The 22,662-nt window shown below is 48.1% G+C and overlaps 1 protein-coding gene across 2 annotated transcripts in view; it reads left to right on the top strand.

The window, feature by feature from the left end:
- Positions 1 to 22,662, top strand: part of LOC119958485 — a 705,387-nt gene that overhangs the window by 17,870 nt on the left and 664,855 nt on the right. The window contains exon 3 of one of the 2 annotated variants that reach the window (XM_038787045.1): positions 7,847 to 7,915. The exons of the other annotated variant lie outside the window; for it this stretch is intronic. Coding sequence (XP_038642973.1) covers positions 7,847 to 7,915 — 69 coding nt within the window. The remainder of the gene's footprint in view (positions 1 to 7,846; positions 7,916 to 22,662) is intronic. 2 annotated transcript variants of the gene reach the window in all.

Below are 22,662 nucleotides of genomic sequence, written 5' to 3' on the forward strand. Positions count from 1 at the left end.
GCTAGCGCTTCCCATTGTGAGTCTACGGGGGTCTGACCTCTCCCCCCGCCCCCTGTAGACTCACAATGGGAAGCGCTAGCATAGATTTTTAAATAAATTTAAAACCCCCATCGTGGATATCCGCGGCTCGGATACAACGCGGGTGGCTGTCTTGGACCCCAACACCCGCGTTATAAAGGGGGACTACTGTATTTACATTGTGTATTTATGTATTCCCTATGTTTTTTTCCTGTATCGAATGAGTTGTCTATTGTACGTAGAGCAATACTTTCACTGTCCCTCGGTACATGTGACAGTAACCCAAATTCAATCCAAGTCCTTGCCTTCCTGTGTGCATCAGAAACATGGAAAGATATCACCAACTCTGCCTCTGCAAAAGCCAGCGGCAGGATAGGCATACCAACGTGAGTGCCCTCTCGCAGGGTAATATCACCAGGGCCGAGGCACTGGTCATGCTTGACCAGCTACGATGGGCAGGCCACAATGCCTGCATGCCCAACACAAGACTACCAAAACAAGGGCTCTTACTCCAAGCTCCGTAGTGGCAAGCAACCACTCGGACAGCGGATGAGACGCTACAAGGACACTCTAAGCCTCCCTAAATAAATGCAACATCCCCACTGCAATGTCAGAATCACTTGCCTTAGAATGCACAAATTGGAGAAAAAGCATCCACAATGGCGCCAATCACCTTGGGCGTCATAGAGTGGAGCAAGTGGAGGCCAGGTGTAAATAGCGGAGGAGTGAAGAATCCAGAGCATCGCACCCACCCACCTCATCAAGCACCACCTGCCAAACCTGTGGCAGAGTCTGCGGATCCAGGATCAGACATTTCAGTCACCGCAGAACCCACGTCCCCAGAGTGGAAGCAAGTCATCCTCGGCACTGAGGGACTGCCCAAGAGAAGAGGCATCTAACACGTGGTTCAGTCAGTGATGGCCTTGAAATCATGACCCAGTCGCTGGGGGACGTGACCCAAACGCAGGTGGACATTGCCGAGGGACCGCAGAGTATGTCCTAGTAATTAAGGAAGATTGCTGAGGGCGTCAACACCATGGTGCAGGCAATGGGGCGGTGCCAGGATTGGCAGGGCTGAGGATGCAGAGGGCATGGCGCTCCCCCCATTTGCCCCTCCGTCTCATGGAGACCCCCAGGGCCCTTCGGGCATCATCTGTGAGGAGGGAGCGCTGGAGTACGATCTGGAGTCTTCCAAAAGGGAGACAAAGGCCGTCTCCAGCTCTTCTGAGTCTGTCCTCTCCCCCTCCATAGAACAGTACAGCACAGAACAGGCCCTTCGGCCCTCGATGTTGTGCCGAGCAATGATCACCCTACTCAAACCCACGTATCCACCCTATGCCCGTAACCCAAACCCCCCCCCCTTAACCTTACTTTTTAGGACACTACGGGCAATTTAGCACGGCCAATCCACCTAACCCGCACATTTTTGGACTGTGGGAGGAAACCGGAGCACCCGGAGGAAACCCACGCACACACGGGGAGGACTCCACACAGACAGTGACCCAGCCGGGAATCGAACCTGGGACCCTGGAGCTGTGAAGCATTTATGCTAACCACCATGCTACCGTGCTGCCCGAATGTCTCAGAGGGATGTGTAAACATGTTCGAACAGGTTGGAGGATAGCCAATGTCCCGTTATTTAAGAAGGGCAGCAAGGATAACCCAGGTAATTTTAGGCCAGTGAGTTTGATGTCAATGATAATGAAATTGTTGGAAAAGATTCTCCGAGATTGGGGCTGGATTCTCTGCCGTTGGGATGCTCCATTTTGCCGGCAGCCCGGGGGTTTCCCAATGGCGAAGAGTTGTCCACAGTGGGAAAACCCATTGATCAGTCGGCGAAATGGAGAGTCCCGACAGCGTACTGAACCAGAAATCTGATGTGGCGGGACGGATAAACCCACACCTTGGATCTATTCACATTTGGAAGTGAATGGTGATATTAGTGACAATCAGCGTGGTTTTGTCTGAGGGAGGTCAGGTCTCACTAATTTATTTGAGGTTTTGAAGAGATGACAAAAATGATTGACGAGGGAAGGGCTGTGGATGTTGTTGACATGGACTTTAGTAAAGCATTTGAGAAGGTCCCTCATGGCAGGCTGGTGTAAAAGACTAAATCACACGAGGTCAGGGGTGAATGAGCTAGATGGATTCAGAACTGGCTTGGCCATAGATGACAGAGTAGCAGTGGACGGGTGTTTTTCCGAATGGAGGGATGTAACTAGTGGTGTTCCGCAGAAAACTGGGACTTCTGCTGTTTGTAATATAGAAATGACTTGGAAGAAACCGTAACTGGTCTGATTAGCAAGTTTGTGGATGGTACTAAGATTGCAGGAGTTGCGGATAGTGATGAAGATTGTTAGAGAATACAGCAGGATATAGATAGGCTGCAAAATTTGGCGGAGAAACGGGAGATGGAATTTAACCTGGACAAATGCGAGGTGATGCATTTTGGTAAATCCAATTCAGATGGGAGCTATAAAATAAATGGCAGAACCATCAGGAGCATAGAGACACGGAGAGACCTGGGCATGCAGTTCCACAGTTCCTTAAAAGTGGCAGCACAAGTCGAATTGGTGGTAAAGAAAGCATATGGCATGCTTACCTTCATAGGACGGGGTATCAAGTTTAAAAAGTCGCAAATTATGTTCCAATTATATAGAAGGTTGGTTAGGCCACATTTTAAATCAATTCTGGTCACCACACTACCAGAAGGATGTGGAGGCTTTGGAGAGAGTACAGAAAAGGTTGACCAGGATGTTGCCTGATATTGAGGGTATTAGCTATGAGGAGAGATTGAATAAACTGTGATTGTTCTTCCTAGAGAGACGTAAGCTGAGGGTTGAAAATTATGAGGGTATAGATAGGGTGAACAGTTGGGGGCTTTTTCCCAGGGTGGAAATGACAATTACAAGGGGGCACAAGTTCAATGTAAGGGGGTACAGGTCCAGTGGAGATGTGCAAAGTTTTTTTACACAGAGGATGGCCTGGTATGCACTGCCAAATAAGGTGGTTGAGGCAGATACGTCAGCGACCTTTAAGACTTATCTGGAGAGACGCATGTACAGATGGGATATAGAAGGATATAGGCCGTTGAAATAGATAGGACACGTGATCAGTGCAGGCTTGGTGGGCCGAAGGGCCTGTTCCTGTTCTGTTCCTTGTCCATCTGCGGCATGGCACGTGTACCCACCGGGGGGGTGAATATTGGGCGGCAAGCGTAACTATGGTTGGGTGGCAAACATAGCTATGGTTCAGAAGTGGGCGGTGGAGGAGGCTTTGAGAAAATGGACCAGTCTGAGGGCGCTGTTGGCGCCTCTTCCGTTTCCACCGGCTTGGTATTCCATGAGCTTGGTGGTGGTATCAGCATTGAGGGTGTGAAGTTAATGTCAGCAGCACTGCACAATGGAAGACATGCCCCTGTGGGCGTCAATTTGTGGCAGTTACAGATTTGTCCAGGCGGGGTTGGTTGCGAGGTTTCAGGGGTGAGGGTGGTTGGGGATAGAGTATTTCTGGGACTTGTTCGTGGGGAGTAAGTTTGCAGAAGGGGAATGGGTTCAGGCACCTGCAGGTAATCATCTTATTAGGGAAGGAGTTTGGTTGTTCCCGTAGCTGCCACTCCAGCGCTACAGGACAAGCTGCTGTCCGAAGATGAGATACATGAATGCAAGGCATCAGATATATATGGGGAACTGATGAAGAGGGAGGGTGCCCCGGTGAGCGAGGTCCAGCGCAAGTGTGAGGAGGAGTTGGGAGGGCGATGCAAGCTGTGGTGTAGAGTGAGGCTCTGTGGAGGATACAATTGTCCTTGTCATGTGCAAAACTGCATCTCATACAGTTTAAGGTGGTGCATACGGCTCATCTGATGGGGTCTAGGATGCCTGTTTTTTTCCAGGGTGTAAGATACGAGTGGGTGGTGTACAGGGAGACCGGTGAACTCTGTCCATATGTTTTGGGCATGTCCGAGGTTGGAGGGGTTCTGGAAAGAGTTTGCCAACATAATGTCGAAGATTCTGGGAGATGAGGTGGCTCTGAGCCCATGGGTGGCGATATTTGGGATGTCGGGGGAAATGGGAGAGCAGGTGGTGAGAGAGGCTGACATGGTAGCCTTTCCCTCCCTGATAACTCAGAGGCGACCTTGCTGTGCTGGCGGGACACGGAGCTGTCAAAAGTGGGGGCATGGGTGAGCGACTTGGCAGCGTTCCTCCACCTAGAAAAAAATCAATTTCACAATAAGAGGGGTGGAGGAGGGCTTCTCCTCAAGTTGGAGGCTGTTCATTGACTTCTTTAAGGAGCACTAACACATCATTGGGTGGGGGGTGGGGGGGAGCGGGTGGGATTGGGCTGGGTGTTAAAAAGGAGGTGGAGGGGGTTGTAAGGACGACGAGTGTTAATTGTGTATTAACTGTTGCTGCTGCTGTTTGCTCGTTTCTTTTCTTTGTATTTATGTTATATATAATATATATATATATATATATATATATATATTTGACTAGACCTCCAACAGAATATTTTTGAAAAAGATTCCACTCGAGAGCTGTGAAGTGCACATACAACTAACAATTCCAATTCTCGATTGGCAATAGCCTTTAGCTTTGCAGCCAGAGGCTGCTCATAGTCAGAGAGAGTTAAAGTGACCTGCACCATCTCACCATGGACAGAACTCTGCCCTGGGGATGTTTGGTGGGACAGACAGACAGGCAGCAGCTGAAGCTGCCCATGTTATGGGTATAAACAATCTGGAGGGTGGCCTGTAGGACCCATGGGTGCTGAGCCCCTCACCGCCCCCCCCCCCCCCCCCCCCAAATCCCAGGAGCAACCCCCCCAACACCAATGGCACCATATTGCCCCGTTCCTGTATCATTCTGGTGAATCTGAGCTCCACACCTGTCTTAAGTTCAATTTTCAAAACTGAACACAATACTCCATTAGAATATATCAAAAGTTCCAACTGATGCATATTTATTTTCCTTTTAATTCTACTCCCCTAGAGATAAAGGCCAACATTCCACTCATTTTTGATTGCCTTTTATGCCTGTCTATTGACCATTGATGTTTGCATATTTGTACTCCATAATCTCTCTGCTCCTCTACAGCCCTCTGTGCCTGCTGGAACTCCATATGACAACAATCATAAGTTTTATAGAATCCCTACAGTGTAGAAGGAAGCTATTGGGCCATCGAGTCTGCACAGGCCCTTGGAAAGAGCATCCTACTTGAGCCCACACCTCCACGCTGTCCCCATAACCCAGTAAACCCAATTCATCTTTTGGACACTAAGGGGTAAATTAGCATGGCCAATTCCTCCTATCCTGCACATCTTTGGACTGTGGGATGAAACTGGAGCACCCGGAGGAAACCGACGCAGAGCTGGGGAGAAGTGCAAACTCCACTCAGTCACCCGAGGCCGGAATTGAACTCGGGTCCCTCGGGCTGTGCGGCAGCAGTGGTAACCACTGTGCCACCGTGCTGCCCAATCTACCATAGAATCTTAGAACTTAGTGCAGAAGGAGACCATTTGGCTCATCGAGTCTGTACTGGCCCTTGGAAAGAGCACCCTACTTAAGCCCACACCTCCACCCTATCCCCATAACCCAGTAACCCCACCTAACCTTTTTGGACACTAAGGACAATTTAGCATGGCCAATCCACCTAACCTGCACATCTTTGGACTGTGGGATGAGACCGGAGCACCTTGAGGAAACCCACGTAGGACACGGGGAGAACGTGCAGGCTCCGCACAGACAGTGACCCAAGCTGGGAATCGAACCTGGGACCCTGGATCTGTGAAGCAACAGTGCCAACCACTGTGCTACCGTGCCACCCTGTTATTAGTGACCTTTTCAAAAAAATTCAAGTAGAGATTGGATTGGATTGGATTTGTTTATTGTCACGTATACCGAGGTACAGTGAAAAGTATTTTTCTGCAAGCAGCTCAACAGATCATTCAGTACATGGGAAGAAAAGGGAATTAAACAGAATTCAAGAAAATATAAGAAAATACATGAGAATACATAATAGGGCAACACAATATATACAATGTAACTACATAAGCATTGGCATCGGATGAAGCATACGTGGGTGTAGTGTTAAATGAGGTCAGTCCATAAGAGGGTCATTTAGGAGTCTGGTGACAGTGGGGAAGAAGCTGTTTTTGAGTCTGTTCGTGCGTGTTCTCAGACTTCTGAATCTCTTGCCCGATGGAAGAAGTTGGAAAAGTGAGTAAGCCGGGTGGGAGGGATCCTTGATTATGCTGCCTGCTTTCCCCCGGCAGCGGGAGGTGTAGATGGAATCAATGGATGGGAGGCAGGTTCGTGTGATGGACTGGGCAGTATTCACGACTCTCTGAAGTTCCTTGCGGTCCTGGGCCGAGCAGTTGCCATACCAGGCTGTGATGCAGCCCGATAGGATGCTTTCTATTGTGCATCTGTAAAAGTTGGTAAGGGTTAATGTGGACATGCCGAATTTCCTTAGTTTCCTGAGGAAGTATAGGCGCTGTTGTGCTTTCTTGCTGATAGCGTCGACGTGAGTGGACCAGGATAGATTTTTGGTGATGTGCACCCCTAGGAATTTGAAACTGCTCACCATCTCTACCTCGGCTCCGTTGATGCTGACAGGGGTGTGTACAGTACTTTGCTTCCTGAAGTCGATGACCAGCTCTTTAGTTTTGCTGGCATTGAGGGAGAGATTTTTGTCGTTACACCACTCCACTAGGTTCTCTATCTCCCTCCTGTATTCGGACTCGTCGTTATTCGAGATCCGGCCCACTATGGTCGTATCGTCAGCAAATTTGTAGCTGCAGTTGGAACCAAGTTTTGCCATGCAGTCGTGTGCGTACAGGGAGTAGAGTAGGGGGCTAAGTACGCAGCCTTGCGGGGCACCGGTATTGAGGACTATTGTGGAGGTGTTGGTGTTCATTCTTACTGACTGTGGTCTGTTGGTCAGAAAGTCAAGGATCCAGTTGCAGAGTGGAGAGCCAAGTCCTAGGTTTTGGAGCTTTGATATGAGCTTGGCTGGGATTATGGTGTTGAAGGCGGAGCTGTAGTCAATAAATAGGAGTCTGATGTAGGAGTCCTTGTTTTCGAGATGCTCTAGGGATGAGTGTAGGGCCAGGGAAATAGCATCTGATGTGGACCGGTTGCGACGGTATGTGAATTGACGCATGCAAAGCCTTAGTTACCTGGGCTTATAGAAATAACAGAGTCAAGCTGAGCAGTCCTGATAGTGTTTTTGAAAAGAAAAATGATTAAATGGTGTATCTGACGGTCTGTTTAAAGGAATTCCGTATCATGAACATTCAATGAAAATAAAACAACTTTTAAATTAAGGTGTGACTGAATTGAAATGTGTGATTTCTTGTTAAACTTTATTTGGGAGATACCTCTTGCTAACCCACTGCCTTGAGGTAACAGTGAGTGGGATGGCCCTCAGGAAGAAGTTCTGCGAAGATTGTCAAATTGAAAATGACTTGCATTTTTTTAAGAACAATTCTGAGGTTGAATTAATTTAAAATTAAAATGTAAAGTAGGGATCTCTGTTCTTTGACCTGTAATTCTAATTATTTTACACTCATAATTACAGACGTGCTGAACAATATTTAACAAACTGGATAGACCAATATTCAAGAGACGTTGGTTAACATTTGAACTTTTCCAAGTTTAACTGCTGAGGCAAAATTCTAGAAATAACTAGAAGAATTTGTGATAAGAGAGTCAGTGGAAACATAACCATTACAATAACTCATTATGTGACTAAAGATCTTTACTGTATCAGGTTTTCTCAACCGTCTCCTCATTGTAATTAAAAAGTCTTATTACTTTTGAATGTTTAGTATCCTCGTGACCTCCTTGTTGATTGCATTCCATCTGAAGTGAAAAGAAAGCGTGGAATGAACTCTGAGGTAATTGTGTTTGGAAATAAAATGAAATGATCCTTGCCCTTTTGAAGAGCTTCTTGTTTCAGGAACAGTATTTTATTTCTTCCCCTCTCCTGAATGTAGTGAATCATGTTGAGATAAATTTCCACAAATGGCAGCAGCACCTAAATAGCTATTCTTAAAAGTGGGAACGGAACCAGGATAGGATGGGATTGGAGCAAAGCCTCAGAGCTGAGACTAATCTTATCCTCACTGGACAGCAATGGGGCTGCACAAACAGACTAATTTTGTTTTTTCTCTCTTTTCTAACACTTAGACCAATTGTATTTTTCATTGGGGTAATTTTCTTTCCTTCCCACCCCATTTGTGCCTGAAAATTGTGTGGTAGCACTGTTGTAACCATATTGATGATTGACCCACAAAATTGCGGTTGGTAGTCCATCAATTCCAATTTTCAGGTCTACCTTGATTTGGTGGCTGGATTTCCTCTTGGAAATAGGCAGAGGTCTTGTTGATATTTACAAATTGTGGTCAAATTATCACCATTCATCTCTGCCTGTATGCTACCAACACTCATGTACTTCCAAGATACCAGTTTCAGAGGGAGACTTGTGTACATAATCATGGGGGCTTTATACCATGGAGTAATCTAAGGAGTTACTTTTGTAATCTTGTGTCAATTTCAGAGCCAGTAAAGAACTCCACACTAGCGCAAATCAGAAAATTGACCCTTTAATTTTGCAATAGCTTGGTGTTTAGTAATTTACTACCCATTTAACCACCAGTCATTGCTGAATTGGAATAACTTGATTAAATTTAAATTAGCCATGCCTTTAAATTCTTCGAAGACTTGGACCTCTCTTCGAATAAATAAAAACAGAATGTTGATACTTCCCCACTATGAACACCCTTATTAATATCCTTGTGAATATGATGCTCCAAATTGAACATCGCATTGCAGATGACTCAGAGATTTAGGTACAGAATTGCAGAATCCCAGAGCCCAACACTGCCTTCGGGTGGAATTCTCCCATTTTGAGATTAAGTACTGTGGTGGCCGGTTCCAGCAGTGCTTGTGCTTATGACCAGTATAGCAAGATCCCATGCCAAATTCTGCATTTGGAAACTCATTAATTGTGCACAAGCAAGCAGTTGAACTTGAGGCCTTTGTTGCAGTGGCTTTATGAGTCCGCACAGCCCTGTACAGATAGACACTGGTGTGTGGCACCGGGGGCAAGGAGAACCCTGTTCTCGCCAAGCCCAGGTGCAGTACTGATCGGACTTTGTGACACAGGAGAGCCCAAGGGTCCAGCAGGGCAGCGCTGTCCTTGAAGACCAGCTCAGCATGAAGATGGAAGTTGAAACCGATCTGCCCCAGCAGAGTGGTGAACATTACATTAGAAACAGCAAAGCATTGTGGCAAAATTTTGTTGCACTCACCCTGAAGTCTCTGCTGAACTGAGGACTGCCTTGTGCATACCACTTATTAATACTCTTATGCTCACATACAGAGTGACCTTAGAGGTATAATACCACAGGATAGTTTGTGCTTGCAGAACTTAATTCAAGTAGGGCAATCTGCTTCATAGTGAACCATAACTCCAATTTTAAATAATCTTCTTGTAACTTGGAAGGTTGTGTTTTGAACAAAGTATCACACAATTGGATGATGCTGGTTGAAATGCCCTGAAATAGGGATGTACCCAACTATTTTGCCCCTTCTGCTGTGTATATATTACCACTGTACATTCATCATACCATTTTCCCCATTAATTTTGATTTCTTAGTTACAGACCTACTTGATTTGCCAAAATATTTTAAATCCCATTGACCACCCCTTACACTGAATATTCTACATTTGTGAATTGCATTCGAAAATTCATGCTAACTTATAGATGCATTCAATCATGATCCCACCATCAATTTTTAGTTGAAGCACCTTCACATTGCACTAACATAATTAGAAGTAACTTTAACTGTGGGACAGTGTAAAAATTGGAAATTAAAATTCGAAGAGATATAGAGGCGGTCAATCTGATATCAGCCGGACTTCTGGTGGCAGCCATGGAGTGAGTGGTTGCTCACAGGGCAGCTCCGGCTCAAAGACATTGAGAGCGGGGAGTTTTGACAGGAAAGTGTAGCTGGAGGTGTGGAGGAGAAGTTCCCCCCCAGGAGTGGAATGTCTGCTGATTATCAGACCCAGCAGAAGAAAGTTAAATACCTGGCCAAGGAACGAGGAGAGCTGATTTGCAGCAACAATTGGAAAGATGGTGGAGGGAGAAGGTTTGTTGCAAGCTGGAAAACCCCAGATGGAGCAGCTGATAGCATTCATCAGCGAGGAGTTCTGCTAGCCGCAAAAAGAGATGCAGGAAGATCGGTTGAAGGCCATCGAGGGAGCGATAGCACCCTTGAAAGAATTGATGGAGAGAGTCGGGAAGTGCTTGGAGAGACGGGTCGCAGATCCGTGAGGAGGTTTCCGACCACAGTGATTGGGTGGTGGCGTTGGAGGTCCAAAGTTGATGTTAAGGACTCTCTTCTGACTGTATGCCACCGCATCTCTGCTGGATCTGACCTGTGGTGAGAAAATATATACCCCGGATTAGTGATGGTAGTGTCTGGGACATTATCTGTAAAGGTATGATGCCGTGAGTATGACTATATCAGGCTGTTGCTTGACTAGTCTATCAGATAGCCCTCCTAATTTTGGCACAAGCCCCCAGATGTTAGTAAGGAGGACTTTGCAAGGTGTAGAGGGCTGCGTTATTGTGGGAGTATGACTAGGGGTATTACGGTACCTTAGAAGTGAGCTGCTATTAGTGCAGAGGACTCGCTGCCCATTGGCCCGGGTAAGTCATGTGCCTCTCAGCCGATTGGCTGAGAGGTAGATAGCCCCGCCTACAAGGCGGGATATAAGAACCCGTGCTTCCTGGCAGTCAGCCATTCTTCTGTACGTCTGCTGCCGGGCACACATCTTGTGCATTAAAGCCTATCGTTTGGATCTCATCTTCGTCTCGTGTCCAATTGATGGTGCATCAATTTAATGCACAAGTTTAAAAGGATGTAGCTTCGTATCAAGCCAGAGTGCCTTCGACTCAGCCCGCACGCAGCAAATGCAACAGCAGCATTTAAACACTGGCTGGCGTGTTTCAATAGTTACTTGAGCACAGCCGAAAACCGCCCAACGAGGGAACAAAAACTGCATATCCTCCACTTGTGCTATGCCACCGCCGTGTATACTCTCATAGAGGACACAACAGACTATGACGCAGCCATGGACTTGCTTAAGGGACATTTCATTCGGCCGGTGAACCAGGTCTACGCACGGCACTTGCTGGCCACGAGACAGCAATTCCCTGGTGAGTCTTTAGACGAATTCTACCAGACCCTCCTTGTTCTGGGGAGAAACTGCGCCTGCCCACAAGTTTCTGCGGCCGAACACACCAAACTTTTAATGAGAGACGCTTTTGTTGCGGGTATTCAATCTTCCCAGATCCGCCAGAGACTCTTAGAGAAAGAAACTTTAAGTCTCACCGAGGCACGGGCCCTCGCCTCCTCTCTAGATGTCGCTAATCGTAACGCCCGCGCGTACGCTCCCGACCACGCGGCGGCCCCCTGGGCAGCATGGAACGCGACCCCCCCTCACCTCCGCAGACTCGGAACGCCCTCAGGCCTGCGCCGCAGGGCGTCCCGATAAACCCACGGGGCCCCGCTGCTACTTTTGCGGCCAGGCCAAGCACCCCCGCCAGCGCTGCCCGGCCCGCACCGCAACCTGTAAAATCTGCGGCAAAAAGGGCCATTTTGTGGCCGTTTGCCAGTCAAAGGCGGCAGCTGCAGTCCCGAGCAGCGACCGTGGGTCCCCTCCCCCGCGCTCCTTGCGGCATGCGGACCTCGCTGCCCCCACCGCCACGAGTGATTCCTGGGCGCCGCCATTTTGGGCCCCCGACTCCATGTGCGAGCTCTGGGCGCGCCATTTTGTTCACCCCCCACCATGGGCGCCGCCATCTTGGATCGGCACCGAGGACCCTGCAAGTGACCACTTGCTGCTGGATGACGACTCGGAGCCCCTGCCACGACTCGCCTCAGTAACATTGGACCAGTCACGGCCCCACACGCTGTCCACGATGACCACAAAGATCCTTCTCAGCGGCCACGAGACGAGCTGCCTGCTGGCCTCCGGGAGCATGGAAAGTTTCGTCCACCCCACCACGGTAAGACGCTGCGCACTTCCCGTTTACCCGGTAAAACAAAAAATCGCTCTGGCCTCTGGTTCGCACTTGGTCCACATAGCGTCTGCATAGCGGACCTCACGGTCCAGGGGAGGAAGTTTAAAAACTATAAGCTCTTCGTCCTTCCCCACCTCTGTGCGGCAGTACTCCTGGGGTTAGTTTTCCAGTGCAACCTCCAGAGTTTAACGTTCAAATTCGGCGGCCCTATGCCCCCCCCCCTTACTGTCTGCAGCCTCACGTCCCTCAAGGTCGATCCCCCATCCTTGTTGCAAACCTCACCCCGGATTGCAAACCCGTCGCCACCAGGAGCAGACGGTACAGTGCCCAGGACCGGACCTTCATCAAGTCCGAAGTCCAAAGGCTTCTGAAGGAAGGGGTTAGCGAGGCTAGCAACAGCCCCTGGCGAGCACAAGTGCTGGTGGTTAAGACCGGGGAGAAAAATTGGATGGTCATAGACTACAGTCAAATCATCAACAGGTTCAAGCAGCTGGACGCGTATCCTCGCCCATGTATCTCCGACCTGGTCTTGCGCAGGATTGCGCAGTACAAGATTTTTTCCACGGTGGACCTTAAGTCCACCTACCATCAGCTCCCCATCCGCGCGAGTGACCGAAAGTACACTGTGTTCGAAGCGGGTGGGCGACTCTACCACTTTTTAAGGGTTCCTTTCGGTGTCACAAACGGGGCCTCGGTCTTCCAAAGGGAGATAGACTGAATGGTCGACTAACACGGCTTACGAGTAACCTTCCCGTATCGCGACAATGTCACCATTTGCGGCCATGACCAGCAGGACCACGACACCAACCTCCGCAAATTCCTCCGTACCGCAAAACTCAACCTGACCTACAATAAGGATAAGTGCGTGTTTAGCACCGACCGTCTAGCCATCCTCGGCTACGTAGTGCGTAATGGAGTGATAGGCTCCGACCCCGAGCGCATGCGTCCCCTGATGGAGCTCCCACTCCCTCAAAGCCCTCGAGCGCTGTTTAGGCTTCTTTTCATATTACGCCCAGTGGGTCCCCAATTATGCCGACAAAGCCCGCCCACTCATCCAGTCCACCACATTTCCCCTGTCGATGGAGGCCCGCTTGGCATTTAGCCGCATCAAAGCAGACATTGCAAAGGCCACGATGCACGCTATCGACGAGTCCCTCCCCTTTCAAGTCGAGAGCGACACGTCTGATGTTGCTCTGGCGGCCGCCCACAATCAAACGGGCAGACCCGTGGCCTTCGTCTCCCGTACCCTCCACGCTTCCGAAATCCGCCATTCCTCGGTCGAGAAGGAAGCACAGGCCATAGTTGAAGCTGTGTGACATTGGAGGCACTATCTGGCTGGCAGGAGGTTTACCCTCCTCACAGACCAACGATCAGTGGCTTTCATGTTTGATAATGCATAGAGGGGCAAGATAAAGAACGATAAGATCTTGCGGTGGAGGATCGAGTTGTCCACGTACAACTATGACATCTTGTATTGTCCTGGGAAGCTAAACGAGCCTCCCGATGCCCTGTCCTGCGGCACCTGTGCCAAGTGGACCGCCTCCGAACCCTCCACGCGGACCTCTGCCACCCGGGGGTCACCCGCTTTTTCCATTTCATAAAGACCCACAACCTGCCCTATTACATCGAGGAGGTCAGGACAGTGACCAGGGAATGCCACATCTGCGCGGAGTGCAAGCCGCACTTCTACCGCCCTGAATGAGCGCATCTGATAAAGGCTTCCCGCCCCTTTGAACATCTCAGCATGGACTTCAAATGTCCCCTCTACTCCTACAACCGCAACATGTACTTCCTCAACGTGATTGACGAGCACTCTCGTTTCCCTTTCGCCATCCCCTGCCCGGCATGACTACAACCACCATTATCAAAGCCCTGCACACCATCTTCTGCCTGTTCGGTTACTCCGCATACATTCATTGCGATCGGGGGTCCTCATTTATGAGTGACGAGCTGCGTCAAATCCTGCTTAGCAGGGGCATCGCCTCCAGCAGGACGACCAATTACAACCCCCGGTGTAATGGACAGGTCGAGAGGGAGAATGGTACAGTCTGGAAGACCGTCCTGCTGGCCCTACGGTCCAGAAATCGCCCAGTCTCCCACTGGCAAGAGGTCTTCCCAGACGCCCTCCACTCAATCCGGTCACTTCTCTGTACCGCCACTAACCAAACGTCTCACGAACGTCTTATTTTTCCCAGGAAGTCTTCTTCAGGGACTCCGCCCCCGACCTGGCTGGCTACCCCCGGGCCCATTCTGCTCCGGAAACATGTGTGGGTGCACAAGTCGGACCCGTTGATCGAAAGAGTCCAGCTACTCCACGCGAATCCGCAATACGCGTATGTGGAGTATCCCGACGGACGACAGGACACGGTTTCCCTCAGGGACCTGGCACCCGCCGGATCTCGACCACACCCCCCAGCACCAGCCCCCCACCCCCCTGACCCCCACTGCCCCCAGCACCGACGCACCCACAGCTCAGCGGACAGGGACCCCCTCCCCCGGCCTGGCCCCCGCTAGCTCCAACCAGGGGTACGGACACAGAAACAAGATCGTTGCTCCGGAGTCACGGACGACCACTGCTCCGACGTCGTGGCACCGCTGCGCAGGTCAAGCAGGACATCGAAGGCGCCCATTCGACTGATTGAATCGATGTGACCTACTGGTGGACTTCTGCCTGTGGATGGGCTCTTGTGATTTTCTTTCATTCTTTACCTGTTCACACCCCCCCCCCCCCCTCCCCCCCCCCAATTGTGTACACTGTACATAGGTGTTGTTTTTACTTTTGCACATAAGTTACGGGTCAGGGGGCAGCCATCGATGCGATGTTATGACCTAAACATCTCTAGTCATACTACCAGTCTCACGTACTCAAGGGACACCACCCACCTCATGCCCGCGTCCCGTCCCCCCCCCCCGCTTCTTTTTCAACAAGGGGTGAATGTGGTAGTATGACTAGGGGTATTACGGTACCTTAGAAGTGAGCTGCTATTGGTGCAGAGGACTCGCTGCCCATTGGCCCGGTAATTCATGTGCCTCTCAGCTGATTGGCTGAAGACACATGTCAGGGCCATCGGCCGCGTCCCTGAACTCCCACATTGAGCACGAGGAGCAGAACACGGGTCTGGGATCTCCTACCATTTTTATACTTTACCTTAACTGATTACAAATATAATATCAAATAATGAATAAGTGAAAGGAAAAAGGATTTTACTTACCAATTACAATACTTACCAACACACGAAGAGTTAATTTTCTCCCAGCTACTGCTAATTGGAGCACTTTCCTTACCAGCCAATCGGGTCACTGCTTTGCTGTGATGTCACTCTTCAAGGTAAGTTTTTAAAGGGGTAATCCCGATATGGCGGGCAAGAAGTACCAGGTCATTTCAAGTGTGCCGCCTGCTGGCTTCCAAAACACAACAGTGGAAAATACTGAATAATAAGAATTTGGTGCTTGTTGGGATTATCTTTTTCAATTTTGGTGCACTGCTTTCTAAACTTGCCCAGGAACTCATGATGTTGGAGGAACAACTGCCTGATCTATGTTGGACAGAATGGTCGAAATATTCAGTGCTAAGCTTTAATACAAATTAGAGGTGGACTCCAGAATTATTTTAATAGATCATGAAGTTCTTAGAGGTTCGTTTCTGGTTAATGTCTGGGTGACCTTTGTTTGTTCTTTGACTCTGGAAAGCTGGCTTTCACTGCTGGACAAAATATTTTGCCAGTGTTGCACTGTTATTTACAGTTTAAACTGCAATTTGACTGAAGTTAAGGCAGATATGGTAGGGCATCCTTCAGGTTTTGAGGTTAAAGGGAAGCAGAAAAGAGCAGTAGTGGTTGCAACAAGATAGAGGAGGCACTGTAAAGGAGAACATGGGTGTGGGTATAGCACTTTTACTTCAGTTTCACTGTGAGTAATTAATGATGATGTGGAGATGTCGGCGTTGGACTGGGGTGTGCACAGTAAGAAGTCTTGCAACACCAGGTTAAAGTCCAACAGGTTTATTTAGAATCACTAGCTTTCGGAGCGCAGCCTCCTTTAGTAGGTGCTCACTCACCTGATGAAGGAGCTGCGCTACAAAAGGTAGTGATTACAAATATACCTGTTGGACTTTAACCTAGTGTTGGAAGACTTCTTACAGTAATTAATGAGGCATTAATGCTTCATCCAGGAGGATGTCATTGAACTGTATCAGCTGCTGCAGTCAAAACGTGAGCATCATACCAGAGAATGGACAACACGTTCTCAGACTTTTGTATCTCCTGCCAATTGGAAGAGGTTGAAAGAGAGAACAACCCGGGTGGGAGGGGTCTTTGAATATGCTGCCCACTTTCCCAAAGCAGCGGGAGGTGTCGGCTGAGTCAATGGATGGGAGGCGGTTTCGCGTGATGGATTGGGCTGTGTTTATGAATTTCAAGCTGTCAACCATCTCCACCGTGGCACCATTGATGCAGTCAAGGGTGCACATGATACTTTGCATCCTGAACTCAATGACCAGTTCCTTAGTTTTGCTGATATTGAGGGAGAGATAATTGTAATTACACCACACCACTAGGTACTCTATCTTCCTTGTTTGCCTGCTTTGCTCCCTATTGCCACCATAGAATTTTTATCAAACATTAAGGGTGGAATTCTCAGCTCCCGGAAAGATCGGGAGGGCCGTCATGAACTCGGCCGAGTTTCACGATGGCCTCGGAGGCCGCTCATTGCCCCCTATTCTCCCCTCCCGGCGGGGCTAGGAGCGGCGCTCCGTAAATCTCGGCCGCGGGGGCGTCGCGCCGAGAATGACACGGCCTGCACGCCTAATGTCGTCAGCCGCGCATGCGCAGGTTGGCCTGCTCCAACCCACGCATGTGCGTCTGACGTCCCGACGCTGATTGCTCGAACCCGCGCATGCGCGGTGGCCATCTTTCCCCTCAGCCGCCCCACAAGATGTGGCGGCTTGATCTTGCGGGGTGGCGGAGGGGAAATAGTGCGTCCGATTGAGACGCCGGCCCGACGATCGGTGGGCACCGATCGCGGGCCTGTCCCTTCCCGAGCACAGTCGTGGTGCTCTTTCCCCTGTACTCCCCCCCACAAGCCCCAAACGGGCATATCTCACCCGCTTCACGACGGTAGCGACCAGGTGTGGTTGCCGCCGTTGTGAAACGGTCGCGAACGGCAGTACGCTCGGCCCATCCGAGAAAAACGGCGAGCGCCGATTCTTCCGAGCCACGGGGGGGGGCCTTCCTGCGATCCTCCCACGCCTCGTGGGGAGCGGAGAATCGCGCCCTAAGAATTTCGCGCTTTCAACCTACAACTGAGTTGTCATGACTGGGAAGTCATGCTACAGTTGCATAGAACATTAGTAAGGCTGCTCTTGAAATATTGCGCACAATTCTGGTCTAAGAGTTAAACCACAATAAAATGAGTATTATTATTTAGATCATAGAATTTACAGTGCAGAAGGAGGCCATTCGGCCCATCGAATCTGCACCGGCTCCTGGAAAGAGCACCCTACCCAAGGTTAACACCTCTACCCTATCCCCATAACCCAGTAACCCCACCCAACACTAAGGGCAATTTTGGACACTAAGGGCAATTTATCATGGCCGATCCACCTAACCTGCACATCTTTGGACTGGGAGAAAACCGTAGCACCCGGAGGAAACCCACGCACACACGGGGAGGATGTGCAGACTCCACACAGACAGTGGCCCAAGCCGGAATCGAACCTGGGACCCTGGAGCTGTGAAGTGATTGTGCTATCCACAATGCTACTGTGCTGCCCCACAATGCTACCGTTCTGCTTTGTAATTGGTACAAAGATAGAAAAAACTTCTTTAAATTTGTTTGGTATTTCTTATATGTATACTTTTATTGATTATTATTAACAAGTTCTCTTAATTAAATACTTACAAGTATTTTTGTTATTTTTAATGGGAGGCATGGTGGCACAGTGGTTAGCACTGCTGTCTTATAGTACCAGGGACCCGGGTTCAATTCCCACCTTGGGTCACTGACTGTGTGAAATTTGGATTTTCTCCCCGTTTCTGAGTGGGTTTCCTCCAGGTGCTCCGATTTCTTCCCACAGTCCAAAGATGTGCAGGTTAAGTGGATTGGCCATGATAAATTACCCCTTAGTGTTCAAAAGATTAGATGGGGTTATTACGAGGATAGGGTGGGTTGTGAGCCTAGGAAGGGTGTACTTTGAGAGGGGTGGTGCAGACTCGACGGGCTGAATGGCCTCCTGCACTGCAGCGATTCTATGAACCTGAGTGATAATGATCTTTTGCTCACAAATTCATTTGATACTGTGAGTGCTGCTGTAGATCTGGATTCTCATTCAGTAGAATTTAACACTCGACGTGCATGCTTGGCGGGTGGAACCAGAAGCGGTCGCATTTCCCAGTCCTGTCTAGATAGTTTCATTGCAGCCCGACCACCTTGGCAGCTGGGTATGGCATCTTCTGCGGGGATGTCCTTGCCTTTCCTTGTAGACCTGATTAACCTGTTCCAGCACTCCTGCCCAAGGGTGACCCCTGGGACTACTAGGCCTCCTCTCTCTCTTTGTTCCCTGTCCTCCTCAGAAGAGGAAGTGCTCCCTGCTGAGTATACTATGCTCAACTGCAGGTTTACAGATGGGGCAGACCCGTGCGCACAGGGTAACAGTGGGACCCAAATCTCTGCTACAAGAAGATAGCAATGTCCTGTAAGCTCCACACTATGAATCCTACGCAGGATAAAACGATCTCAATACTCAAAGTCATCACCTCACTCTCCAAAACTCATAACTTCTCAGCAATCCTTTACTCCTGTCCTCTTTTATCCCATTATTAATTGAAAAGAAGTGTAAAAATGGTTGATCCGCCTGCCCTTGTTGCCTGTGCAATGACCATATAATTGCACAGGTTAATTAGTACACTGGCCAATTGAAAGATAATCCCCTCACCCAGCTGCAATGTTGTTGACGGGCTGGCTGCTGATCCATACCTACCACTGACTGAATGTCATCAGGAAGCCCATCTGACACCATCACATGCTACTTAACGTGATTCTGCTCGGATGCACGGTGCACATAAAATTCTGTCTAGTCTTGCGTATTTAATGATATTTATAGTACAAGTGCAGTAAAGGGTTAACATCAGAAACTATAACTCAACACTAGATGGCGTTACTGAGTTATTGTATATAAAGAAGCATCTCTAGGAATTCTTGGAGAAGATGATGTGAAGCTGGTGAGGAGACAGAAAGCAGAGGGAGATTTCATTGTAGAGATATAGCACAAGGTTGAGTTACAGTGTGGTTTAATAGAGAGAATATTGATTTCTGTACTACAGATTCCGTATTATTAGTTTATTATCTGTTACTTTGTGAAGTGTGCAAACCTAATCAAGTTTAGTAGTGTAAAATAAATTTTTTGATTTAAACCTCTTATTTTTGTATTTTTTGTTAACACTACATATCTGGCTATTTTGGAGGAAAAGGCAAGGAATATAACATGGTACCAGATTTGCGAAAGTAATTCAGATAGATTAGTTATATTATTGAAAAAAAACTAGCACGTGACTCAGACTTCGAAGATCAGACTGCTTCCAGACCTGCTACTTCAATATACAGACAAGTTCCAAACTCTTGAAGAAAGTGCAATCTCTACAACAGCTCAGAATTTATGGTAAACTTGCTGTAAACGTGAAAGTATTTAAGCAGCAATTTCAGCTATACCTTTCTGCATCTGATTTAGACAATGCCAGTGATAATAAAAAATTAGCATTATTCTTAACAATGGCTGCGCCACAGGCTATTGAACTGTATAACTCCTTTGAATTCTAAACGGAAGAAGATAAAACTAAATATAATTTGTCATTGAAAAATTTGATCTGCATTGCAAGACTCAAATGAAACATGAAAGATTTATCTTTTAGACAGAATGCAAAAAGATTGGGAATCTCTTGATTGCTTCATGACAGATTTAAAACTCAAAGCTCAAACCTGTAACTTCTCCATATTATCAGACTCTTATGATCAGAGATCAAATTGTTTTGGGGATCATAGATGAAAAGCTCAGAGCATGTGTTTTAAAGTGAAAAGATCTGAAGTTATAAGATGCTATTGAAATGTGTTGAGTGAATGAATTGTCTAAAAGTCAATGCTCTTGAGATTCTGAAAAAGAAAAGGGTGCGATAACGAGCCTCGAGACCGACTACATTCGAATCTGTGGCGCAGTTCAGAAAAATGTGCGTTTCGGATGGCAGCCATATTGCGCACGTGCATTCCTCGCCCACACGTGTACTTCGCCAAACAACGCAAGATAGAAGAAGACTGTTTTGCCTGTGCGCAATGACAATTTGCATGTGACAAAATTTACATCATGACGTGCGGACGCTGTGGAAACACCCACCCACGTACAAAAATGCCCAGCACTTGGAAAAACTTGCTGAAAATGTTGCAAACTCAATCACTTTGCTGTGCACTGCAGAACTTCACTGTGCTACCATGTGGGCAGCATGTTAGCACCGTTGTTTCACAGCTTCAGGGTTCTAGGTTCGATTCACGGCTTGGGTCACAGTCTGTCCGGAGTCTGCATGTTCTCCACATGTCTGCGTGGGATTCCTCTGGGTGCTCCGGTTTCCTCCACAGCCCAAAGATGTGCAGGTTAGGTGGATTGGCCATGCTAAATTGTCCTTAGTGTCCAAAAGGGTTAGGTGGGGTTACTGAATTACGGGGAAAGGGTGGAGGTGTGGGTTTGGGTAGGGTGCTCTTTCCAAGGGCCGGTGCAGACGTGATGGGCCAAATGGCCTCTTTCTGCATTGTAGGTTCTATGATAAAGGAACACAATTTAACTCTTCAAATCTACAGAAGACACATATGAATATAAGAAGTGTTGACACAACTGCAGAAACCTCTAAGATTGATAACACTGATAATGATCTTGATGTTTATAGCTTAGAAGATTCCTTTGTAGGAATTATTGAGAAGTACGATGCTATTGCAAATGATACTTCTAATCCTCAAATAGTACAATCTATTAACACCGAATCCAGTAAATGGTTCCGAAATCATCTTCAAGTTGGACACAGGAGCTTCCATGAACTTGATAAACACTCATGACCTTTCACAACCTTGTCAAAGTCCTAAGATGACTTCCAGAAGATGGTCAAGACTTTTACCATTCCTCTTACTGGATTGAGGAGATCATCCAGAATAAGAAAGAAACCAACTTAACTTGTGAAAAAACACACATTAACTAGAACATAGAACACTACAGCGCAGTACGGGCCCTTCGGCCCTCGATGTTGCGCCGACCTGTGAAACCATCTGAGGCCTATCTGACCTACACTATTCCATTTTCATCCATATGTCTATCCAGTGACCACTTAAATGCCCTTAAAGTTGGCGAGTCTACTACTATTGCAGGCAGGGCGTTCCACACCCCTACTACTCTCTGAGTAAAGAAACTGCCTCTGACATCTGTCCTATATCTATCACCCCTCAATTTAAAGCTATGTCCCCTCGTGTTGGTCATCACCATCCGAGGAAAAAGACTCTCACTGTCCACCCTATCTAACCCTCTGACTATCTTATATGTCTCTATTAAGTCACCTCTCAGCCTTCTCCTCTCTAACGAAAACAACCTCAATTCCCTGAGCCTTTCCTCGTAAGACCTTCCCTCCATACCAGGCAACATCCTAGTAAATCTCCTCTGAACCCTTTCCAAAGCTTCCACATCCTTCCTATAATGTGGTGACCAGAACTGCACACAGTACTCCAGGTGTGGCCGCACCAGAGTTATGTACAGCTGCAGCATGACCTTGTGGTTCCGAAACTCAATCCCCCTGCTTATAAAGGCTAGCACACCATATGCCTTCTTAACAGCCCTATTAACCTGGGTGGCAACTTTCAGGGATTTATGTACCTGGATGCCGAGATCTCTCTGTTCATCTACACTACCAAGAATCTTGCCATTAGCCCAGTACTCTGCATTCCTGTTACTCCTTCCAAAGTGAACCACCTCACACTTTTCCGCATTAAACTCCATCTGCCACCTCTCAGCCCAGCTCTGCAGCTTATCTATGTCCCTCTGTATCCTATAACATCCTTCAGCACTATCCACAACTCCACCGACCTTCGTGTCATCTGCAAATTTACTAACCCATCCTTCTACACCCTCTTCCAGGTCATTTATAAAAATGACAAACAGCAGTGGCCCCAAAACAGATCCTTGCGGTACACCACTAGTAACTGAACTCCAGGATGAACATTTGCCATCAACCACCACCCTCTGTCTTCTTTCAGCTAGCCAATTACTGATCCAAACCGCTAAATCACCTTCAATTCCATACTTCCTTATTTTCTGCAATAGCCTACCGTAGGGAACCTTATCAAACGCCTTACTGAATCCATATACACCACATCAACAGCTTTACCCTGATCCACCTGTTTGGTCACCTTCTCAAAAAACTCAATAAGGTTTGTGAGACATGACCTACCCTTCACAAAACCGTGTTGAGTATCGCTAATCAACTTGTTCTTTTCAAGATGATTATAAACCCTATCTCTTATAACCTT

This window comes from Scyliorhinus canicula, chromosome 2, assembly GCF_902713615.1.
Source record: "Scyliorhinus canicula chromosome 2, sScyCan1.1, whole genome shotgun sequence".
Classification (NCBI taxonomy): Eukaryota; Metazoa; Chordata; class Chondrichthyes; order Carcharhiniformes; family Scyliorhinidae; genus Scyliorhinus; species Scyliorhinus canicula.